At 43.6% G+C, this 18,078-nt stretch overlaps 1 protein-coding gene across 2 annotated transcripts in view; it reads right to left on the bottom strand.

Moving 5' to 3' along the window:
- Positions 1-18,078, bottom strand: part of CIT (citron rho-interacting serine/threonine kinase) — a 106,785-nt gene that overhangs the window by 71,228 nt on the left and 17,479 nt on the right. For both annotated transcript variants that reach the window (XM_044448860.1, XM_044448862.1), the window contains exon 9: positions 13,270-13,450. In XM_044448860.1, coding sequence (XP_044304795.1) covers positions 13,270-13,450 — 181 coding nt within the window. The remainder of the gene's footprint in view (positions 1-13,269; positions 13,451-18,078) is intronic.

Genomic DNA, 18,078 nt, shown 5'->3' with positions numbered 1-18,078 from the left:
TATCTGACCTTCTAAAGAACAGTCAGTGTTGATTTCCTTTAAGATTGTCTGATTCAATTTCTTTGCAATCCAAGGGACTCACAGAAGTCTTCTCCAGCACCACAATTCAAAGGCCTCAATTCTTCGGCACTCAGCCTTCCTTATGGTCCAACTTTCACAGCCATACATTGCAACTGGGAAAACCATAGCCTTGACTATACGCACTTTTGTTGGCTGGGTGATGTCTCTACTTTTTAGTATGCTGTCTAGATTTGCCATAGCTTTCCTCCCAAGGAGCAAGCGTCTTTTAATTTCATGGCTGCAGTCACCGTCTGCAGTGATCTTGGAGCCCAGGGAAATAAAATCTGTCACTACCTTCATTTCTTCCCCATCTATTTGCCAGGAAGTGAGAGGACCGGATGCCATGATCTTAGTTTTCTTAATGTTATGTTTCAAGCCAACTTTTGAGCTCTCCTCTTTCACCCACGTGAAGAGGCTCTTTCATTCCTATTCAGTTTCTGCCATTAGAGTGGTATTGTCTGCATATCTGAGGTTGTTGATATTTCTCCCAGCAATCTTAATTCCAACTTGTGATTCATCTAGCCCATCCTTTTGCATGATGTGCTCTGCATAATATACAGCCTTGCCATACTCCTTTCCCAATTTTGCACCAATCAGTAGTTCCATGTCCAGTTCTCACTGTTGCTTCTTGTCCCACATAGAGGTTTCTCAAGAGACAAATAAGATGGTCTGGTACTCGCATCTCTTTAAGAAATTGCCTCAATTTGTTATGATCTACACAAAGGCTTTAGCATAGTCAATGAAGCAGTAGTAGATGTTTTTCTGGAACTCCCTAGCTTTCTCTATGATCCAGCATATATTGGCAATTTGATCTCTAGTTCTTCTGCTTCTTTGAAACCCTGCCTGTACCTCTGGTAGTTCTTGGCCCAAATACTGCTGCAGCATAGCTTGAAGGATTTTGAGCATCACTTTGCTAGCATGTGAAATGAGTGCAATGGTGCGGTAGTTTGAACATTCTTTGGCATTGTCCTTCTTTGGGATTGGAATGTAAACTGACCTTTTCCAATCCTGTGGCTACTGCTGAATTTTCCAAATTTGCTGGCATATCGAGTGTAGCACTTTAACTGCATTGTCTTTTAGGATTTTGAATAGCTCAGCTGGAATACTGCCTCCTCCACCAGCTTTGTTGTTGCTAAGGCTTCCTATGGGCCATTTGAAAGTTGTAGTTTATTCAGACTAATTACAAATTCATTGAGTTAACATTTACATTTAATTTTAATGATAATTTTATGAGCAAAGCCAACTATGTGCAATACATGTGATGTTCCTAAAATGACTTTAGATCTGAAGAGCGCTTAGAAGTATTGCTTCTTTTCCAACTTTCCATTCAAATGTCCATTTGTTTATTTATTTAGAACCTTCCTATAACATCCTCTACCAAATAGTCTCAGAATGGTCTTACAATAGAAGAAAGTAAAGCACAGCATCAATTCTGTACAATAAAAGCCCCATTAAAATCACAATCTAAACCATCCTGTCATTTCCATGGCTTCAATATCATTGGACATTTCAGAACTCAAACAGAGGGGGTTCTCAACCCGGGCCTTCTCAATTCCAGTCTGACACATTAACTTCTATACACATGACTGATTGCCTAGATAGATCCTCGTCTAGTAATATGAAAATCTTCTCAGCCCTCTCTGAAACTGTCATGTAAAAACATTTGACTCTTCCCCCTGCCCCTGCCTGCAAAACTGGAACTGGCCACTGAAAAAACTTGCGTGGCAAGAGCTCGATTAATAAAGCATGTTCGCACTTTCTCCTATCTTTAAATGCATACCAAGGGTGGGCCCTGCCCTTGCCCCTCCCCCTCCCCCTCCGGTGTGGGTGGCAGCTGCGCCGGATTGGGGGCAGGGCGCAGCGAGGGGCGGCGGGATTAACTCGCCAGGCACGGGCGAGTCGGAGCCGGCGCCAGACCGCTCGCCGCCGCAGATGCCGACCCACCCGCTGACGCTGACACCGCCGCTGCCCCAACGGACAGACAGCGGCCACCGCAGGACCGGGACCAGGACGCTGCTGGCCTCTTGCCGGCGAGTTCTCCGCGGGCCCTGCCCTTGCCCCTCCCCCCCCCCCCGGGGTTGGTGGCCCTGTGCTGGACTGGGGGCGGGACGCAGAGAGGGGCCGCGGGATTAACTCGCTGGGCACGGCCGAGGCGGCCTCAGGCCGGCAGCCCAAGGGCATCGCCGCCGTTCGGAGCCGTTCAGGGCCGTGCGGGGGCTGGCCTGGCCAGGTACTCTGTGCGTGTGTTTGTGTGTGTGTTTTGTAATTGGGTGGGTTGGAGGGTTTTAACTGTATTTTATTGGATTGATTTTAATGGCTTCACATTTGGCTGCTACTATGGGGTTGCTGGGGGAGCGTGTGGGCACCACCATTGGGGTGGTGTTGGGCAACGGTCGATATGGCGTTGGGGGTTTAACATGTCAGCATAGAAGAAGGAGGGACAGATGTTTGACACCTGTTCCCCCTTCTGGTTATTCTCGCAACCAGAAGGTTCTGGGTAAGCTTATCAACCACCCCTCGGGCCCGACGGGGCTGCTGCTTAATGCCAGGTCAGTCCGTGACAAAACATCCCTCATCCACGACTTAATTGTGGATGAGGGGGCCGACCTGGCTTGCATTCAACTGTGCCCACCTGGGTATCTAGTCCAGCACCAGTCACGTCCGGAGGGGAGGGGAGGGGGGTTGCTTTAATTTATTGAGCTTCTATTTCCCTTGCAGGGCTTCCTGTTCTCTCGAGAGCAGGTCTAGAGTGCTTATACCTGGCGTTGGGTGACCAAGACAGACCGGGGAGTCTGCTGGTGTACCGTGCACCCTTCTACCAATCAGACTCCCTGCCTGAGCTGACAGAGATCGTCTTGGACCTGGTGTTGAAGACCCCCAGGATGTTGTCCTGGGAGACTTCAATCTCCATGCCGAGACTATTCTGACCGGGGCGGCTCAGGACTTCATGGCCTCCCTGACGGCCGTGGGGCTGTCTCAACATGTCATAGGCCCAACCCATGAACGTGGACGCACACTGGACCTGGTTTTCTTGACTGGGCAGGAAGAGGGTGATCTGAGGGTGAGGAATTTGTGTCTGACTCCCTTGTCATGGTCAGATCACTTCCTCGTGAGGTTTGAGCTCGAGTTGGCCTTTCCCTCTGTAAGGGCACAGACCCTATTGTGTTGGTCCGCCCTCAGAGTCGGATGGATCCGGATGGATTCCTGAAGGGTCTGGGGGATTTTCCAGTTGATAAAGCTGGCGCTCCTGTTGATGCTCTGGTTGAACTGTGGAATGGGGAAATGGCCAGAGTTATTGACACGATTGCTCCTAAGCATCCTCTCCTGCCCGGCAGAGCCCATCCATCCCCATGGTATACATCTGAATTACGGGCAATGAAGCGGGTTGGGAGATGTCTAGAGCGTAGGTGGAGAAAATCACGAGATGAATCTGACTGAGCACGCCTATGAGCTCATTATCGAGCCTATGCTGTGGCGATTATTCTCATATAACCCCAGTCCTCTGTCAGCTTCACTGGCTTCCTATCGAAGTCCGGGCTCAATTCAAGGTGCTGGTTATTACCTATAAAGCCCTTAACAGCTTGGGACCTGGATACCTAAAGCAACACCTTCTTCCATATTTGCCCTCCTGCCCCGAGATCGGCAGCAGAGGTCCTTCTCCGGGAACCCTCCGTGAAAGATAGTAGGAGACAAAGTACCCAGAGGAGGGCTCTCTCTGCGGTGGCGCCCCGCCTATGGAATGCGCTCCCCAGAGAGGTCTGCCTGGCGCCGTCATTATTTGTTTTTTGGCACCAGGTTAAGACCTTTTTATTTCAGTAATATTTTAATAAGTTTTAATATTGTCTCCTATATGTTTTTAACAGCAGCCAGTGTGGGTTGGTAATTTATTCATGTTATATTTTATGTTATTTCATTTATGTAAGCCATCCTGAGGCTTTCGCAACAGGACGGCATATAAATATTCTAAATAAATAAATAAATACCATAATAAAGAAGAAATTAGAGAGAGAAAGAGAGAGAATGGCTGTTCACAGAAGAACAAGCCCATTTAACTAGGCACTTAAGAAACTGGTTGTAGATCCCTGGAGCAGGAGAGAAGCCAGCCATGTAAATAAATGCCCTGGGTAGCAAATATTTACTGCTATGGGAGACTGCAAAATCACAAAATACTAGTAAAAGGTATTTTCCCAGATGCAGGGATGCACTTACCAACTAGTCATTGGGGAACACATTTTCCATCTGGAAAATGGCTGCAAAAATGGTAGGGGCATTCTGCATCCTCAAACTTTCCTTGAGGCTCCACAAGACTTTTCTCTAACAGTTTTCTTGTCACTGCTTGTTAGCCTTTCTCATGACCATGCAGGACTTATCATTATCTTTCCTGCCCTGTGGCAAGCATTCTGAATGAGCTCCTATTCTGGATCTGAGCAACCTCAAATGAGAAAGTTGACCCTCTTGACTTTATTTTTTTTATCAGTTCTCTCATTATTGGGGCATTTCCTCTTTGTAAGTCAAATGTTTTAGATTTCCTTGCAAATATACATCAAATTTGACAGCACTGCAGTTACCATTTACAGTCAGATCAACAATACTCATATTGCGCACCAAATCTTAGGCAACATTTAGAATTAAGTCCAGGATTGTCACCCCTCTGGTCAGCACCATGGCCAAGTGCTTCAAGTCACAGTTATTTAGTGTAACTGGAGATTTTACTACTTTGTTGAAATGGGAATGTGCATTTATGCAGTCTGTGAGGGAAGAATTAAAATTAATCACTACAACATTTTTCCTTTGGATGCTCCCCTGATTTTATATTCCATCTCAAGATCACTCTGAGTGTTCTGGTTATGGCGATGATAGCATGTCTGTAAAATTAATCTGGAAGCTTGGTACCCGAAGTGCTTCTTTAGAGGAGTCTACTCTTTCATTTGACATTATGCCCTCTTTGACCATGATCCCCTTCTAAGACCTTTCTATAGAGTTTACATCCACAGGTTACTGTATTCTGTTGCTTCTCTCATTAAGTCCTACATGCCAACTCACCAATTATGGCTCAAAAGCTTCCAGCATTAGCATATTAATTCCTATGACTAGCATCCCTCTCTACATGTCTTTGGTAAGTGCATTTTTCCTTTTGACTCTTTGATTGGCTATATGAACCTTGGGGCCCGGAGAACAAGTCAGAGGTCCCGTTCTCTGGCTACTATAGTTATGAGGACAGGTCCTTTTCAGTGTGGGTGCCACAAAGCTGTGGAATGCTTCCTCAAGGAAGTTGGACAAAGTGCATCTCTCGCCTTTGCTAGACATGTGGTAAAAACCTCTCTACTTTATTTTGCCTCTATGCTAGTTCTTGCATCCTTTTTAAAACTTTTTATGCTGCTGTATTTTATGAGCTTTCTGTTCACTTGTTCCATGGCTTACGTTATAAGCTCTCTTGGAAAAGGAGGGTGAAAGAAAATTAAATTTAAAAAGCTAATTACACCACATTTTTAAAAATGCATGCCACCATCAACAAACTTTCCAATCCAAAGTCAGCTGCAATTTGTTGAAGAAGTCAATCATACCCAACTGCTAAAGAGTTTAGTAATGACTATTTCAATCACTACACCACTGAATTATCTGAACATAAGCAGTTCAACAGTCTAAGAACGTCTTAAAATCAACTAATTTAACCAAAACTCAAAAAAAGTCTTGCCTTTATAAGCATACTATAAAGTTAGGGAGCCATTCTATGGTCCCTGGAAAGCATCCAGAGGGGCACGGGGTAGTTTGGATTCCCAGCTCCAAGGTCACAAATGGCATACCAACCTCGAGGGGTGGCAGGGAGTGGCAATCAGAGCTGCCACGCAATCCGAGCTGCCACGCAATCCCAGTCAACATAGAAAAACACTCCAGTTTCCTCCTGAGGTCAGGAACTTCAGCACAACAAGGAGGAAAAGGGGTATTTGGTTGGGGCGTGGTGAGCCATTCTGAGATCTTCCTCGCCTCCTCCTCTTCCCCTGCAAAACACCCTTGCAAGATGGGAAGAAAAGGTGAACCTGGAGGGCAAAGATGGTTTCTGCTCCTCCTAATGGGGCTGTGGGAATGTACTTGCTGCCATGTGCTATTTAAAATATATATATTTTAAATAATAAATGTTAAAAAGGATCCCATGGGCAGGTGTCAGAAGCAGAAGGGGTCCCCAGAATGGCACACTTGAATAGGTCCTTCAACTTTGGAGCCAGTCCCATGTTATCATGTGCATTAGGATTCAAAAGCTGTCATTCCATAGATGACCACCATCACCCACAAAGCCTTTATGGAAGATATGTCCCTTTGATCTATGCTCTCAGTAAGTTCCATTTTCAAATAATGAATATTTATGACAATTAACTCAACAGCATGAACATTTGCTTCCATCTGATTGGGAAACGCTCTTTTGGTCAGTAAGTAGCAGATTCCGCTAATAAAATGTTGCAGCCACTTGCAGCCTGATCCTATGTTTGCTGAGCAATAGGTACCATTTTACAAGTCAATAGACTTTAATTCCAAATTAGCATGCATATGGTTATGATATTAGCCTCTTAAAAAGTAGTTTAGGTAAATATCCTAACATGCCAAAAGCCAAAGAGTATCTTTAAGCTCTAGCCTGATATATTTCTGCCATGCTGTATGACCAAAGGCCTCTACTATGCCATGTAAAGATGCTGTTTAGTTATAAGCCAGTATGTTTTAAGCACCATAGCAGTTGGTTACTCTGCATGCTTGTTAAGGAAACATACTGGGACTTAATGAGACTTAAGATCAGTGGACTTTAATCTGCCTATTTTGACTTTAGTCAGTATTTCCATCACCTTGGTTAATCCACCCCCCTGCACAGCCCTTACCAAACTATCCACCACACAGCTCAGACTTGGCCTTCCCTTTAATACATTATCAACTACAAGCCTCTTAGGAAAAATAAAGTCCCAGTAAACTTGGTAGATGTAGAACTAATCAAACACTTTATGGAAAAGCAACTTATTGAGGATACCACTAGAGGCAGTACTAGCTTATATACTGCCCCCTCCTCCATGGAATCCCTTTTACCTTTAATAGTTCTTCTGTACAGTACAATACAAGTGCCTAAAGTCAGCAAGAAGAGATTCCTCACGTCAGCCTATTTTTTGCTTTAAACATCTTCCATGTAATAACACATTGTCCTTTATTTTGTTATAGATTTCAGAACCAATTAGGCTTTTACTGCAGTACACTTGCAGGAAAGCTAGAACTGGTAGTCGCGCTCCTCTTTTTCGTTCCATGTGCCAGGGAACTCACACCAGAAGGAGCACCCCTGCTCCCCTGTATTATCTTCAAACACAGATAGGAGATAATGGAATGGAACTTCTTCCCTGCCACCTGCTCCAAGCCTGATACCCTCCATGCAAGGGACCAGGATTTACCTAGGGGACCCCAAGCATCCAAGGGCTGGAAGGAGAATCTCCATGGATCCGTTCAGACTCACAAGCAGAAGGCTGACCAGGTATAACTACAACTCAAATCAACTGCAGCCATTTGGGGGTGTAAACCAACACATCTGCAGAGAACCAGGTTGAGAAGGGCTGATCCAATGCTTTCTGGGTCTAGTTCTTAGCAATTCTGGGTCTAGTTCTTAGCAATTCTGACCGATGATATTTTGCTGCCTGAAACAAAGCCCAGATGGGGGGGGGGGTGTTTATGACATATGAATGCACAGCTAGTCACACATATCTATATACCCACCTGCCAGTTGGGGCCAACACTTTATAAATCTTCATGCAGCAGGCATCAGTTCTTGACTTTAGCTATTCTCCCTATTGGCCCAACTCGTGACTCTGCCAGAAGTAGGTTGCTCCTTCACCCTGCTACATTATAGAGCCGGCCCTATTAGTAACCTGGGTCTGAGCTGTACCTCCATGAACCATGCATGTGAAATCACACGATAAATGCTCCTCCATACCAAAGTCTCACTATGCAGAAAACTAACTTACCAGAGAAAGCCTTTCTGCCAATTCACTTTTTAAGATCTGGGAATTATTTTATCTTGAAGAAAGAAATCTTCTGTCATGTGAGACCCTTCCACCTGGGGTCCACATGACATACCACTTCAACAAGAACAAGGTCTGAGATTACAGAAAGTCTACAAGTTATTAGTGGCAGGAGCCCATTTCAGAGTTCCCTGTTCTTTCTCCTCCCTTTCCTGTCCTTTGTGACAAGAACATCCTGTGAGTGCCATTCTTTATTACAATATACTGACTTCTGTTAGTTCTTACCATACTTGATGCTGGAACGCTTACCTAGCACACTTCTGTTTACATCAAACTAGATCAAGGCATAAGCACGGTTCTTAAATTTCCAATGTTTATTAATATAAAATTACCCTGCATACTATGGCTTTTCTAGATGCTCAGTTTATGTTTCAGGGTTGCACTGAACCAGCATCACTAGTCATTTTCAGTACCTAATCAATGGCATCTGAGGATACACCTTATATTGTCAAGAACTAAACCAGACTGTATTTCATACTTTAGCAACAGGCATGGGGGACCCTATTGTGTGGAATGTGTGGAGAGATGAGATTTAACCCTTCCCTCCCCAGTTGCAATTCCAATGAAAATCCCCATATCCAGCCCACATGGGCATGCAACTTTGGAGGGAAATTTCTAAATGGTGCCAGTGAGAGATTCACAGTTGTGTGGGGGATGACCATTTGTTCAAATCATGACTAGAGAGAGAATGGTTAGTTCTCTTCTCCCTACATGCTCAACCCTTTCAAAATGGGAGTCAGCATGGTGCAGTGATTGAATGGGGGACTGGGACTCAAAAGATGTGGATTCTAGTCCTCACTCAGCCAGGGACCAGACTAAGAGGCTTAGGGCTAGCTGCAGACTGTCAGCCCAACCTACCTCACAGGCCTGTTGTTGTGAGAATGAGAATTATGTAAGCTACCTAAAGTTCCTTGGAAGGAAGAAAGGTGAGATATAAATATAACACATAAAATGGAAACATGGTGGATTAAGAAAAAAATATCTGATATAAAAACTTACCTGTACATTTAGTGTCACATGCAGCTTGACCCATCTCAAAAAAACCCAGATGTTAGCAACTCCAATATATCACTGTTGCATTCAGCTGTTTACCTGTATCAGCCTTTCCCAACTTCTGGAAGTGTTGGACCACATCCGCCATCCTTTACAAAGCACTATAGCAATATCTCTAAAAATGGTGCAGAATAATGCTCACTAGCAAGCAGGAAGACATTATGACCCAAACACTTTTATAGATGGAAACATCTATAAAGATTTGTGGAGTTCAGCTTCTAATTTTCCACCCAAAGCAAGCAGTCATCATTAGTGATACAAAACAAAAGTACGATCAAGAGTAAAATATGAGAAGGGCAATTAACACAATTCCCTCCAGATGTGTGGCCATCTTGTAAGCACCTCTCTCATTATTTTGAAGGACAAGTTTATAAACCATTTCTATTCACAATGTCATGGCTTTCATTTCATCTCGGTAGTTGTAAGAGCCAGATGATTGAAAAAGATCCGACATACATCCAGCATACCAAAATCTGTTTCCTGAATATGGCTCGGGGTATATCAACACTATTGGTGTCACACAGAACACAATACAGTCATTTCCCTCTCCCTTGGGAAGGCCTCAGAACTATAGTTCCATGAGGACCACCAAGGAATTCTAATGAAGAATTTTCAGCACCCTCACTAAGCTACGAATACCATGATTCTTTGGAGGAAGCCATTTCATTTAAGCGAGTATAAATGAATTGATGTTTGTAGTATAGATATATTCCTAGGATTGCAAATACATGGCATGAAATCTGCATATGCACCGTCCCTCCACAAAAAACCCCCAAAGATGACAAAAAGCAAACACAAAAACTTATTAGCACAAACAGTCCATTTTAAAAGGAAATCTGAATTTTGACAGCTGTCAAAGCTCCATTTTCCTGTAAATGCAGTAGCTTGCACTTTTCCACTTTGAGTCTTAGTACAGAAGTCCCCAAACTATATACACATGTTATGCATGGCACCCCCTTTAACTAGCAAAGAACCCCTCGTGGCTTTGCTTCTCACTTGACAGCTCACCATTTGATAGCTGTCAAATGGGAAGAAAAGCAAGAAAATAATCTGTTTGTAGCCTTGCTTTGTTAGTTAATGGACTGTGCCTCCTGGACAAGTCATGAGAAGAAACTCTGTAGATCAGGAATAGCCAGAGTTGTGCACCCACACAACTACCCCTGTCAAAAAATAAAAATAAATACAAAACCCCCCAGAAGATTTGGACCAAAAAAAGTATATTACAGTTTACTTCTTGGACAATTTGAAGAGGCTAAGAGCCATGGTGAGCGGATGAAGAGACAACAACAAGTTGGGTCCTGCCAAGGAATCCCCTGGCACAATTGTGGGAGGCCTGAGCAAGGAGTGCAAGGACAACCCATAACAAGTTCCCATCCATTATTTTGTGTTAGGCACACTGGGTTTTTTCATGAACAACCCATACTACAGAGCTTGTTTACAGGATGGGTTACCAGATCATGCAAACTCACTCAGTAAAGACAAATGGAGTTTGGAGGGATTGCTCCAAACAATCGTAATTGCCTGATCTTTAAGTTACTTTTAATTACTTTTTAATGGCATCACCTGGAGATGCAGCACTACAATTAGGAGGTAGTTAATTGGTTTCAACAATAAATGTATTTAACATAATACCTCCTCTACTGGAATATGGACATGCTTATATTTTTCACCTTTGATGTTATTTGCTGTTGAAAGCAAAGTTTATGACTACTAAGCCTAAATGCCAACTGAGTCACTTCCAAGTCATCCTGAAACTTGTGAGCAGGTCACCAAAAACTGCCTCCCAATCATTCAACAGCAAATTAGCTCCACCCCAACTCATCCACAATTTTTGTAATACGTCTAGGAATGGTCTTCTCCATGTTGTACACATCAGAGATAAGAAAACCATTTGACACAAACACAATTCCATCAGCTATTGTCACACTATTACAACATGAGTTCTGTTACAGTGCCATTGTACCTACCACTCAACTTCCAATGTTCCAATGACATGACTCAAAAATGCCAAAAACCAATTATAGAGCTTACTTGAGATCATATCTTAACTTTCTGGGCAGGACAGTATTACTTTTATTTATTTACGTATTTATTTCCATTTCTATGCCACCCCATAACCCAAACATTATCTTCCTAGTACCGGGGCAGGGGATTGCCTATATATAATTTATTGCTAAAAATAGCATTCAAATAGTTTTCTCAAATGCTCAAAGTATTTCCCATACATTATCTTATTACAATCCATAAAACAACCCTGCAGTGTAGGTCAATGCTATTAAATGCATATTGCAGATGGGGGCCTCAGTCTGAGAGAGGGCTGTGGGGAGACCTGCCTAAAGTTAACTAGTAATTTCATTACAGAGATAACATTCAAACAAAAGGTGTTAGTCATTCAATATTTCTACTAGAATTGAACAGAGATTTTAGAACACACAACACATTAAAGTTTGCTGGTGGGAAAAGATATTTAGCACATTACTTCCCTTCATTTCAATGGCTAAACCATAACTTCAAATGATCCTTATTCTGTACTTTTAAATTTACATTTCATATATTAATCTCCCTTGAATAAAATTGCTTTTTAAAAAGCAATAGTAAAAAACCAACAAAAGCCCTGCCTGAAAGAAAAGCCCAAAAACTTGAAAGCAACAACTCTTCCCTCCTCTTCATCACAAGCATCTGGTATTCAAAGATATACTGCATCTGAACATGGAGGCTTCAGCAAATAGCCACTGACAGACTCAGTCTACATGAATTTACCTGCTTACCAGCCCATCATACAGGTAAGAACTCACTGCAACAGAGACAAATGCATTCCGGGTGCTCATTATAAAGAGGGAACTTTCCCAATTTTGCCACCATTTTTTAATGCTCTTGCTGGTACAGCACTCTGGATTTCACAATGGCTTTGGGGAGTGTCAGTGCCAAAAGGGAAGGCAGAATTCGTCAAGAGAGGCTGATCCACTTGGTGCAGAAGCAACACTACCACCTTCCAGTTCCCTTCAGTAGTCCCTTGTCTTCCACCCCCGCCAAAGAAGCGACACCTGCGAGTAGGAGGACACCACAGGCAGTCAAGAAGCTCCCTTCTAATTGCTGGCCTATTTAAGGTTCCTCTCTGACTCACAGCACTGGGAACATCGCTGGTGCCAGGAGAGGAACCAAATGTGGTTTTCAGGCTCCTCTTCTAAGCAAGCCGTCATGCAAACATACCACCAAAGCCCACAGCAGCAATAAAGATCCCTGATTTGGGTATACTTTCAGCCCTGTGACAATGCTGGCAATGAACCGAAACAAGGAAAAAGGGGAGAAAAAGAAAGACCACTGTATGGGATCCCAAAGCAAGCAAAGCGTCTCTACCGGCACTTCAATTACCATTCTCAAATTGGACATGCTACGCTCTGGCTTATCCTCCGAGCAGCAGCAGCAGCAAAGAATCAGGGGCCCACCAAACCAGAGGAGGTATCATTATACAACTGATAACTCTTTGCTACATCACCTCAGTGCTGCTACACAGGACCTTCTATATTCCCCCAAGACGGCCAATCGCTGTGGACATCTGCATCATCGATTCTGCAGGTCCTATGCCTCTTTTGACAATGAGTTCTGCCAATAAACTGTTCACAATCTCAGCGGTTAACCTGAACCACTGTCTTGCTCCCAGATGAAGCAACTCCACACTTCTGAGGCTCGCTGGACCAACCTTGCAGACCTATAGCAATGCCTCAGCCTTGGCCATTTCACACCGGCAAAACACACCCCCGTCTTCAACACCTGAAGCTCCCTGGATTTTGTCCTAAATTGCTGCAAAGCCACATGCGCGCGCGCACACACACACACACACACACACACACAGAACCATTTGCTTTCCTGCAGACAGATTTTGGCCAAGACCGATTCTATTAACATGTCTCATAATGAATGTTTCCCATTGTATATTAATATGAGGGGAGGGGGAACCAATAACATGAATCACAGCTAAAGAGAACCCTGAATCATCTTCTGATAGCAGACGGAAGACCAGTCAAATGCTGACTCTCCCCCCCAACCCCACAAGTATACGAAGCACGTATTTTCTCTTATTCGTCCTTTACAGACAGCAATTCCTACTTACTCAGATCGGAGGCTCCCCAATGCCTTGATGAAGGAAAACCCCACAAATTGCAAATTTTCTCCTGAGAAGCCTGCAGGGCTCAGCTGGCACACCGGGGGCACAAATCGTGAATTCTTCTCTGGTTCATCAAAATTTGAGGTGTCATCATCGGACTTGATGGTAGGCACGAAGGGGGGAGGAGCTGGTTATTTTTGAAAAAGAAGCATAAAGCAGAAGGGATAGAAAAGAATTAGCTGCAGTTGGCTGCCAAAGTCCCTCTCGTTCAGCATTTTCAATGGCACTGCAGCGCCTGCCTTTAATCTTGCTAACAACAGCAGGCTGAGCCGCTGCTCTCCAACCTATTACAGCAACAAGAGATTAACCCTTCAGCTACCAACATGGCTACCATGCTGCAGGCAGGGAGCATCTCTGGCCACTTTCCCACCAGCCTTGATCCCTCAAACACAAGCTAACACCACCCCACCGCCAAATGAAGTGTGTGTATGGGGGGTCCAGCCGCAATCCTGCCTATGTCATAAGACCCTTGCTCCTGCTCGTTTGGAGACTGGAAAGATCCATCTAAGCTGCCTAAATGAGCGGACTACGCCAGCTGCTCTGTGGCTCCCAAAGGGGCTGTGGAGAACAGCAGCAGCACACTTAACCTGGATGTCAGACCCTGGTCTCCCATGCCTAAACTAATCTCATCCGGCTAAAGGCTGCGGCTGCTTCATCTCGGCAGCCCTTGGAGAATTAAGAGCCCCACCACCCCAGGCCCCGGCTGCCTAGACATTCCTGATGGGACACCACTGCAGTCCAGCTTCCAGGCAACCAACTTTTATCACAGAGCAAACAGAAATCAGCTCCTCTTCAGCTCTCAGTGGGCAGCCCTGGATCCCTCATGGTCATACTGGCCTCCTCAGTCCTGCAATTTTGAAAAAGCAACAGAAAACTGCAGAGGCAAGTTTTCCGTAACCATGTACAGCAAGCAAGCTGCTTTGCTTTTCTAGATGTAGAGGACAGCCTCCCTCATCAGAATGATGCACCTTCATTGGGTTTAAATATGAATTTAACCACTGGAAGTCATTGCACAATGCAAACTCAAAAACATTCTCCCTTATGGGGGACGAGCAGGCTTGGTGAAACAAAGATCCTTTCAGACTGCTTGCTCACCGTCACAAGGTGATGGATATATGCTGTTACCATGGAGTTCAAATAGATCTGTAGCAGGCGGGTTGACAGAAAGCAAAGCCCTGGGGACCAGCACTGAGTCCCCGCAGTGCAGGCTCCCTGCTCCTCACTCTGTGCATGCTCCAGAGTTTGCGCCTGCCTCCCCGTATCCCTGACAGATGCTGATACTTATCTGACTGACAGAAGCAGAATGAGTCACGGCTGGAGCTTGCGAGCTCCCTCTAGGCTGCCAGAGCCTTTTGCAGCCCAGGTTTTTAACCCTTCCATCCTCAGATCAGCCACTTTTAGAAAGATCCTAAGTGACTAGAATTAATAAGCACTCTGCTTCCCTAATACAAATATTTTGGCAGCTTTTCATGTAAAAAGTGCTGACAATACTTTCAGGAAAGGGATAGAGAAGCAAGCTGCTATTCCCAGAGATTAATACAAACTGGGGGGCACAATCCTATTAAGAAGGCCTCCAACTCCCGGCATGCCCTAATTGGCTATACATAGCTAGCTGGGGCATGTTGAGAGTTGAAGACCTCTTTTTCCCCACATATAGAATTAAGAGTAAATTGCTGGATGAGCAGTTTTATATTATGTGCTGTTTTGATTGAAAACAAATGGACAAACCTATATCAGAATATAAATATACATTTTTCATTGTTTCAGAAGTTAAAACTAGAATTTTATGCTTTTCTACACCATCCTTCCATCAGATTTCAAGGAAGTGTACAGCATAAAACAAATACAAACTAATTCCTCAAAAATAATACCAAGATAAATAACAATTTCACAGCAATATTAAAAATATATTAAGGAAGCCAAAATGTTGTAAACATTTTTCAATTTCTACTTAGGGACTCAAAATTAATGAAAAAGAGATTTCCCTTTGAACTTCCAGTTACTTCCAAGTGCCCACTAGCAGAGACAGTGGCTTGCATAGTTCTTGGTAGCTTGCACAGCTCTTCCTTTTCAATGAGTTTAGGATAAAGGATAAAGTGATGAATCTAGCTTTGTGTGTCTTGAAACTCAAGAAACCCAATGAAGATTATCTCCTGCTTGACATCTTAATCTATGGGTCCATGTATCTCAGTTTTCAGGACTAGCCAGATTCACATATCCCAAAGTTGTATTTTAAAAGGGTTTAAAAACAGGCCTTAAACCCAAGTTTAAAAGCAACCCATGGCTGTCATTAGGGCCAACACAGATGTAACACCCCACCATGGCTAGGAAAGGAAGTGGGGGCTAAATTCATGGGGGAGGAGGGTGGGCACAAACCCATACAATCATCTATTCTCATCATTATAAGACAAGAAAACACCACACTACCTAGAAGTCAAAGGCATTTTTAAGATGCAACGTATATCCCCAACCTTAGGGGTAAAGTGCTCTGTGCCCTGGAGACATACTAGACCTTGGACCAAACTATTTTGCTAATCAGGCAAAGCAGAGTAGAGTGGTGTGTAATTAGCCGACTTATGCAAGCGGAAGCATGTGCAACCTTGATTCAGAAAGTGACCATGGTGATTCAAAGAGAGGGTCTAAGCTTGTTTGGCAATTTCTTGGCTTTGGCATGTTTGGCTCCGCCCATTTTGCCATGGCCCCACTCATCACTGAAATGCAGCCTCAAAAAACTTACCCAAATGCAATGCAACCACTGAGCAGAAAGAAGTTTGTCTTAAGACAATCAGGGGCTAATCTGGTGCCATTGCCACTGACTAATCTCTCAAACCTTTCCAGGACCAACCAGTTCAGACCATTTGTCACTGTGGGGTACACAGTGCAGTCTTTCCATGCCTGTAGACTCCAGGCCTCAAGCCAGCCTTTCTGTTTCCAGCACAGTTCCTACCCACAAGTCTATGACCCACACACAGTGGCTTTATCCACTAAAAATAGGGTACTTGGCTTGTAGAGCTGTTCCACCTTTCTTGGTTTCTTAAACCTAGCAACCATGCTTGCGGTATCCATCCAGCTTTTTGTCTGAAGTTCAAGATACAGATCAGGACCAGAGTAAAAGCAGGTGGAAGGGTAAATTGGGACAAGCCTAAGGGAAAAAGAACTTTAAGACAGACAAGGAGAAACAAAGTGCAGTCCTATTATGAGCATGTTCATTTGAACAGAATACATGTACTGAGAACTGAAATGTTTAACAGAAAAAAATTCTGAAGAAACAGAACCATTTATGGCCCCTTCTCACAAAACAATTTTTATTCACAAAATAGAAATTATGGCATCTAAGAGATTCACAGCCATAAGAACAAAGTTTTGCATGAGATTGGGCTGTGGAATAAGTCCCAATACATATAAAGCATATATGTATGCATATATGTATATATGCATGTTAAAATATAAAGCAGATATTCATAGTGAAAGAATTCAACATGCATATCTTCAAATGCTATTTAAGGTGATTGGGGGGGGCGGGGGGGGGTAAGATAAGTGGCCTATGCAGGAATGGTCAACTTTTGTTGTTGCTGGTTTTTTACTTTGAAAGGGAAACCTCTACAACCCTCCATAAGTTGGAGGCCACTTGATTGCATGTAACAAACAAACAACCCATGCTCAGGACAGATCTGTCAGAATCCCATGGACAAGACAGATAAGCTTTGAAATAAGTCAGTTAATCAGGGCAGGGAAACAAGAATTATCCTTTATAAATTGTCCATCACATTAGCACAAGCGCCCTTCAGGGCTGAGCATGCTGCCTCCACTTAGGACACCAAAGCCTACCTGAGAAGCTCATCTGCTCTGACATGGAAAGGAAAGAAGATTTCCCCTGAGCTGTCTGCAACAAAAAAGACTTCTCAGTCCTATACTTTTCCCATGAAAAAATTTCTGTTCCTAATCCAAATGAAAATAGGATTACAATTAAAATATGGCTTAAAATTAAAATCCATAAAATTAATTAGTAACATAATGACTGTACATAATGCCGCACTGAACAGTTTCAAAGTTGTTATCTTTTTTTCTGGCGACTATCACTAGGAAGCATGCATGCACATAAGGCACAGCTCTCGGGCACACTAAAATTAGTATATTACACATTTTCAGCATCTTCAGCTTTGCCTCCTTTAAATTTAAAGCACATGCTTCAGAATTTATATCTTCAAACAGTAATATGTATACAAGTAAAAACAACCTCCAGGTAAAGTTCTGAATTTGTGTGGAATGTTTAAAATCACATTAAGTGTATAAACCTTTGAATGTTTAGAGAGAGAGAAAAAATCTTATGACTTCCCATCTGCCCCTGCCAGCCATGCTGGTTAAGGAATTTGGGGAGCTGTGGGACTTTTTCCACCTAAACAAACGTAGGACTGCGCACTCAGAGTGCAATTCTATGATCCTCGAGAAGTTCTCAGAAGTCATACAGCATACAACAGTAGGATATATCAGACCTTCCCCTCCAAGGCCTGAGAGAAGTTAGAGAAATTCTTCCCTACACCTTGGAAAGTTCTCCTCCAGTGGCTACTGTGACAAGGACATGGGAAGGAGGAAGCGAGCCGGAGAGCTACAACCAGGAGCCAGCGGACACAAAGCGGTCCTGACACAAGGATACAACTTGTCATTCCTTATATGAGAGGTGGGAAAGACTGGAGAAAATGCCTGCAGCTCTGCTGCAAAGTTTGAAACTAACCACAGGAAGGAAAACAACAATAT

The sequence above is a fragment of the Varanus komodoensis genome, unplaced genomic scaffold (genome assembly GCF_004798865.1).
Source record: "Varanus komodoensis strain SLA01 unplaced genomic scaffold, ASM479886v1 scaffold56, whole genome shotgun sequence".
Classification (NCBI taxonomy): domain Eukaryota; kingdom Metazoa; phylum Chordata; class Lepidosauria; order Squamata; family Varanidae; genus Varanus; species Varanus komodoensis.
This window is presented reverse-complemented; position numbering and strand designations above follow the sequence as displayed.